Consider the following 7536-nt stretch of genomic DNA (forward strand, 5'->3'; position numbering starts at 1 on the left):
CTTCATTTGGGTTTCAGTAATTTTTCTTGGTTACATTGCCCTTGCTGAATCCCAAAAAACTTTTTTAAGCACTTCATATTCCTAAAAGTAGGTGACACAGGGATCTCCCTCCCCTAAAAAAAAGGATACCATATTCTCAGTCAGTGCTAAAATGGCCCTACTTAGTGTTAACTGTTTTCACTGTGATTTCAATGATGTTAGGTAGATATGGGAAGGGGCTAATTTTGGTCATTGGGTAATTTGACTCTTAAGTAAATTAAGCGAGGCATGACACAATAATAATAAGCAAGAGGAAGAAGGCCTGGCAGATGGCCTGCGGGGTAACAGCTACAATGTTTTCTGCACGCTGTATTTATGCCACTTTCATGAGTGAGGTGTTAATGGCGAATTGTGCAAACCCTCTCTTTCTGCAGATTCTGCTTCATGTCAGTAGAAATGGACAGCAGCAGCTTTATTCAGTTTGACGTGCCCGAGCACAGCAGCACCGTTCTCAGCCAGCTAAACGAACTCCGCCTGCAAGGGAAACTATGTGACATCATCGTCCACATTCAGGGTCAGCCGTTCCGAGCCCACAAAGCAGTCCTGGCCGCCAGCTCCCCGTATTTCCGGGACCATTCAGCATTAAGTACCATGAGTGGCTTGTCAATATCAGTGATTAAAAACCCCAATGTCTTTGAACAGTTGCTTTCGTTTTGTTACACTGGAAGAATGTCCTTGCAGCTGAAGGATGTTGTCAGTTTTCTGACGGCAGCTAGCTTCCTTCAGATGCAGTGTGTCATTGACAAGTGCACGCAGATCCTAGAGAGCATCCATTCAAAAATCAGTGTGGGCGATGTGGACTCGGTGACAGTCGGCGCCGAAGAGAACCCAGAGAGCCGCAATGGAGTTAAAGACAGCAGCTTCTTTGCCAATCCGGTGGAGATCTCCCCTCCATATTGCTCGCAGGTGCGGCAGCCCACCGCGAGCAGTGACCTGCGGATGGAGACAACCCCCAGCAAGAATCTGCGCGGCCGCTTACAGGAGGAAGGGCATTCGGACCGAGGAAGCAGCGGAAGCGTGTCCGAGTACGAGATTCAGATAGAGGGGGACCACGAGCAAGGCGAGCTGCTGGTGAGGGAGAGCCAGATCACGGAGGTGAAAGTGAAGATGGAAAAGTCCGACCGGCCTAGCTGCTCTGACAGCTCCTCCCTAGGGGACGATGGCTACCACACCGAGATGGTCGATGGGGAACACGTGGTGGCGGTGAACGTGGGCTCTTACGGCTCTGTGCTGCAGCAAGCTTATTCCTACTCCCAAGCAGCCTCCCAGCCAGCCAGCGTGTCAGAAGCTTTTGGAAGTTTGAGTAATTCTAGCCCATCAAGGTCCATGCTGAGCTGTTTCCGAGGAGGGCGTGCCCGCCAGAAGCGGGCTCTGTCGGTCCATCTGCACAGTGACCTGCAGGGTTTGGTGCAGGGGTCTGACAGCGAAGCTCTGGTGAATAACCCCGGGTATGAGAGCAGCCCCCGGGAGAGGAGTGCAAGAGGGCACTGGTACCCATACAATGAGCGGTTGATCTGCATTTACTGTGGGAAGTCTTTCAACCAGAAAGGAAGCCTAGACAGGCACATGCGCCTCCATATGGGAATCACCCCCTTTGTGTGCAAGTTTTGTGGGAAGAAGTACACACGGAAGGACCAGCTGGAGTACCACATCCGGGGCCATACTGACGACAAACCATTCCGCTGTGAGATTTGTGGGAAGTGCTTTCCATTCCAAGGTACCCTCAACCAACACCTACGGAAAAACCACCCCGGTGTAGCTGAAGTCAGGAGTCGCGTCGAGTCCCCCGAGGGAACCGATGTGTATGTGGAACAGAAACTGGAGAATGATGCATCGGCCTCTGAGATGGCCCTAGATTCCCGGATGGAAATCCACACAGTGTCTGATGCCCCTGATTAAGATGGTAAACAAGTGCACCCAAACAAAGCACATTTATCAATGCATTCTTGTGATTTGCTTTGTTGTAATCTTTGATTTTTCCAACCATCTGGAAATCTCTTTGGTCTCTTGGCATTTTTCTAAGGTTTCTGGATGGAACACTTTCTTGTGTTTATCCTCTTCCCCCCCTTTACCTCCCCCAAGGAGCTCAAAGCATGAAGGGCAACATATCCAGGGAAAACACAGGCTGACAGTATTCCTCATTGGCTGAATTCTTTAGTTCCAAATCTGCCAGTGATTTAGCTATGCCAAGTGGTTGACCCTCCATTCTCTGCCAAGAGGCGCACTCTGATTGTGTGTGCTGGCACCGTGCATTACCAAGAGAACCTGGGATGCTGTCAAGCCAATACAAATGGGTAACCTTTTCTAATTTAAATGACTTTTAGGGGGTAGTTAGACAATTTATATATATATATAATAAAGTGATTATTATATATAGTATATATACAGTCTCAAATTTGATTTTATTCTAGTTGAGGTGAATGTAAGAGGAATATATAATTTAATACAATGTGAACAGGGTTTTTGACTCTGTCCGATCGATCCCTACCTAATATGTTAGGGTATTACCCCTTTACCTTCCTTACAAAAGAATGTTAATGCTTTTCACATCTTATTAGTCGTTGTGTCCAAAAGCAAGCAAAGCAAATCACAGTCTTCATAGCTCTGCTTCACAACAAATACATAAGCCAAATGCCATAAAATATATTCTACTCCAGTTGGAAACCGTTTGGAATTTTTGTTCGTTGTCCAGTTGGTGAGCTGGATGACCTGTGGTGCTGACCTTTTTACATAGTGTCATAGTAGTCAACCCCAACCCAAAGGAGCAGTGGTTTTCCATGTTTTTACTGGCCTACAAATCTACCTTCATTCCGTACTGTAGAAACATACATACCAGGTAACTACAGCAAATCTCTGTCTGTCACAAGCGAGTCCTCGCACTAAAGGAAAGGAGTTTGTAGCTCGGGCTACCACGTTCTCCAAGCAGTGTTGTGCTCTTTTTCCTTCTTCTTTTCAAACAGCTAGTTCAGGTGCACAGCAACTTTTTCTACATGCAGTTCCCAGGGAAACTGCAGAACTTGGAATTTGTACTTTTTGTAAAAATATACTCTATGGGAATTGCAAGCAATATATCTTAGTATTGTGTGTGCTAATGAGAGCCTCAGGGGCTCTCCCACTCTCTCAGTGTTTCCTGCTTAAAGAAACCACAGTTAAAAAGCCCTCTAAGATACTCTGTGTGTCACCAAATCGGTGTGTGTCACCATTTTGTTTTTCTTTTTGTTAACGTGGTGCTATTTTCATGTTTCAGTATCTTTTAGATCAGTATAGTAGAGAAAATGTGAAATATTACAGTAATAGTGAATTATAATTTCTTTCCTCTCTTGAGTTCATAGCTTGAAAAGAGGCCTCAAAAGCATGTACTGGCAAATGTATGACTGTCTAAAAACTTAACCAAGTCCTAGCTGAACAGTAGTACGTTAGCGACTCCTCGGCTCTATTGTTGGCTCGTGTATACTTCTAGTGTACAAAGAAAGCTTTCCCAGATTGTGTTGGTACAGTATCCTCTGGCAGAAAGTACATTTGTGAGTCATTTGGTTATGAGTTTGTGCTTTAGACTGCTGTGGGAATGTCAGTGCTCAAACCCTCAGCCTGAGAACCTTGGCTCTGAAAGCTCAGGAGTGGTTCTCCACGGGAAAACAGCAGAATCATGGGAAAGAAAAACACAAGTGAGAGACCAACCTCAGAGGTTATGACTTGCATTAAAGGAATACAAAAACAGTCATTTGCTGGGTTCCCATGCTTTTTTGGCTCTTAAAAATACAAATAATTGTGGATCTTTTTTTTTTTTTTTTTTTGAGGTTGGGAGGGTGTTGTTTTGAGAAAAAAAAATCATCAAAGCCCTTTGTGTGTAGTAGACCCCCGGAGGTGGTAGCTGTGCAGTAGCTTCTCTTTGGCACATAGGATCTGCTCACGTGTGAACTGCTGCACTACACGTCAGTGTTACTACATACAGATTACACTCTTAATTCCCGCTGCTCCCGAGGAGCAGCTCTTGCTAAACCGGGTATATAGTATGCCTTTTTCCTCGTCAAACTGCCTAAGTAAGGGGCTTGTTCTCTCCCTGAAGCACTTGTTCAACTCCTGTTAAAGCCACGTGCCTCAAGGGAAGGCTGGACCCCAAAGTGTTTACCCACTTAACTATGTCCTGGGGTTTCAGGTAAATGTTTGTGGATTCTTTTTTTCTTACACGAAAAAGTTTGGTTTTGATTTTTTTTAAAGAATTAAATGCAAAAAAAAATGTGTTTTGATACAAATTCAATTGTGACAAGAAATGCCCAAATGATGGACATGAGAGGTCAGGCTCAGGGAAGGAATCTCCTTTTCACTCAGGCTTGGGGCCTTCTGAGAGGTCTCCAGAGCTTTCTGCGACATGTGAGACAAGTGAGGAGGGGAGGGCACTTGGGGCAAGCACCTAGAATGTCCTGTTCTTGTCATTTTGTCAGTCTTAACCTTATACCTAAAGTTCTTTGTATTTGTAAATTTGTTTAACTGGTTTGAGTTTACCAAAGAGTGACTTATCCAAAATTGTCTCTGACAAAAATAAACATTGCTTTGATTGTACAGTTCAGGTTCAAACATTGTAATGGGACTGTTAAAGGGGCAGAAAATTGATTGAGTTTCTCTCTAATAATCATGATTCCGCATTTGTGCAAGTTTTACTTGCTCCCATTCATGTTGCTAACACTTTACCCTTGCCACTGCTTGCAGTGTTAAGAATGAATTCTCAAGCCATAACACAGTACTGTAATGTTCCGCAGGGCTTCGAGGGAGGCAGTGCGTAGACCAGCACACAGCTATGTAGCCTCTCTGAGCATTCCTACTGTCATGTTTCCCAGTGTACGCGTGGCTGTGGGAGATTAACTCCATTCAGACCGGGCAGCAGCAATTAATTGTGCCTTGTCACACAAGGATGTGCCAGGACCACAGAACAGAAACATTCTCTCCCCGAAGTTCACTTCCTGTCTCCACAGATGAAGTACGCTGTGTAACTCCTTAGAACAACTTTTTTTTTTTTTTTAATGCAAAGGTCCCTATTTCTGTACAGGTTTAGGCTAGATGTTTCCATGATAACCGATGCAGAAATCTGTAAAGACACAGTGATATGTGAAGAAGTCTTTTACAGTGAAATATATCCTGAATCCGTATGGGCTTGTTCATAATTGAGTCTCTTCTTGAGCTACCTTTTTCAATACGTAGACAATGTGAAACCAGTGACAGCGTCCCTTTCTATAGTTGCTTAACTTGTTATTACAAACTGTGAAAACAAAGAATTTTATACTTTTACTAACATTTGTGGTTTTAAACAAGTTACTTTCATTCTAATCGGTCCCCTATCTTTTAATTTCTACAACTGTAAATACATTTAGAAATTATATTTGTAAATATAGTATCTGATGACAAGTTAATTTCTCAGTCAGTGGAAAGCCTCCCAATTGGCTCTGCCATTAGTTCTCTTTTTTTATTTTAAACCGAAAACAGAAAGGATACTGTTGGTTCACTGTTGAGCAGAATACTGTAGGAACTAAGTGGATAGTTTGTTGTTGTGTTTTTGTTTTTTTTTAAATAATCTGCCAGAGCATGAGTAGATGTCTTTCTAATAATAACAGTCATAACCAAGTCTTTCTTTATCCCATAGCCCAGACCATAATCCTGCGTATTTTTGTGTGTGGTTTTGTTGTTATTTTGGTTCGTAGCTAGAGTTTAGGAAGAACTTGCAGGAACACAAAGCAAGGGCTGGGAGGAAAACCATCCATGTGAATGAGCTTTACTCTAAAGAAATCAGTGCATTTTATTTTAACACCTTTTTCTATTACTGTGATTTTTTTTTTTAATGTTGTCGTCCTCCTTGTTGTTAAACTCTGTAATGGTTTCCTGTGAAGCCCCCACTGAAAGGGACTCAAATATGCAACACCTAAACTATTTTCCAAGGGCTCACGCCCCTTGAATGGTGCTTCTAGACTGGTCAGGGTTATTTATTAAATTTTATATATGAAAGTATTGGGGAATTGTGTAAATTCTTTATACGAAACTGTCTAGTTCATAAGTCATAGATTTCATAATACTCAGTGCAACTGAACTAATAATACAGGTTCAGAAAAGTCATTCACATTGTTCCAAGTTTGTAATGGTTGTCACGTCACACACATCTTTTTCAGTAAGTGCCAGAGTGTTCCCACTGTTTTCTGCCCAGCACTTGACTTCTTGGGCCAGAAGAGAATGCAGGTTTTCTCTGCTTTCCTCCCTGGGTCTGGGCACACACAGGGCAATTGTAGTTCTTGATCGAATCCTGGAGTAAGCTTCACTTGGTGCACCTTGTAGCAGATCCAGTAAACAGACCTCTTGCTGCCCCTCAGTGACAAGTATGCTGTGAATTCAACCTTTGGACTTGCTGCCCAAGCCTCTGGTTGCTGCCCTGGCTATATAGTAAGAGGTAAACTTACCTGGTTTGTTTGAGAATGACCATTTTCCTAATGTGAAAACCATCTCTCACCATTTTTATTACTAGGGCTAACATTTTTTTTTCCGTTATAAATGGTTGAGCAATTTGAATGACTTAACACAGTGTCATTATCTTGCAATATAAACCGGTAACCTCACAACTCCACACTTCATCACCATATGAAGTAAATGAAGCTAGCTAAGCGGATGCTATATCGACTAGTAACTTGCCATTAAGGATTATTTTATAGCATGACTTTAAACTATTTATTCAAATGATATTTTACTCTTGTTATTCATTTTGTTTTAGATTCGTGACATGAATATTTCAGTGCTGCTTAATTTCGTTCTGATGAATCTTTGTTTCTTGCTTGTAAATGGCTTTTTTATGGTATAAATAAAGTAAATGGAAATTGCTGTTTGTAAATAAAAATGCTGCTAGAGCAAATATGCTGTCTTCTCCTTCTGTGTCTCTCCCACCCCCACCCCACACACATATACTAGCTTCCTTGCATCTCATTGGCCCTCACCCACATCTGCGACATCTCAGTGTCTAATCACTGTTTCTGAAAGGTTAAGATTTCCTAAGAAGCTTTTATGCCACCATTGTGCTGGGAAGAGGAGAAAGAAGCAGATGTGTGATGCAGACTGGATTACGAGGAACGGTGGTTGGCACCCAGCCTTCTGCAGAACAAATTACTGCTACTGACACTTCACATCCTCTCAAAAAGTGCTCCCCGCCCACCCCCAAATGCATCTTGTTTACTGAACCTCAGAACTTGGAGTGACATTTGTTTCCTCTCTACTGCCTCCTCCCTCCAGTCAGCGAACACCTCGTGCTTCAACTTGGGTGCCAGCCGGCCTTCCTCAAGGAACCCTGCCCTGCACCCTCCTTGTAGGTCCGAGTTCCCTGGAACAGACTTTTATCGTCCTGTCCCCCTGCCCTTCAGAACACTTCACTTTACCGGTCTCTGTTCCTTCCGGTGGCCGTGCAAGAACTGTTTCTCTTTGCTATAAGCACCATGAGATCAGAGATCTCAGTTTTTATCACCAATACAA

General features: G+C 43.1%; 1 protein-coding gene across 1 annotated transcript; it reads left to right on the forward strand.

The window, feature by feature from the left end:
* The first annotated feature begins 419 nt into the window (after positions 1-419).
* Positions 420-6908, forward strand: ZBTB34 (zinc finger and BTB domain containing 34). The gene has a single exon (XM_004713302.2). The coding sequence runs from the start codon at positions 424-426 to the stop codon at positions 1936-1938; it is 1515 nt and encodes a 504-aa protein (XP_004713359.1). The 5' UTR covers positions 420-423; the 3' UTR covers positions 1939-6908.
* The last annotated feature ends 628 nt before the right edge of the window (positions 6909-7536 follow it).

Source organism: Echinops telfairi, unplaced genomic scaffold (genome assembly GCF_000313985.2).
Source record: "Echinops telfairi isolate 266 unplaced genomic scaffold, ASM31398v2 ScPeMD7_22;HRSCAF=79, whole genome shotgun sequence".
In the NCBI taxonomy this organism is placed as follows: Eukaryota; Metazoa; Chordata; class Mammalia; order Afrosoricida; family Tenrecidae; genus Echinops; species Echinops telfairi.

Excerpts from the sequence above, each read along its gene's own strand:
- ZBTB34 (XM_004713302.2), top strand. The coding sequence starts at position 424 with ATGTCAGTAGAAATGGACAGCAGCAGCTTTATTCAGTTTGACGTGCCC.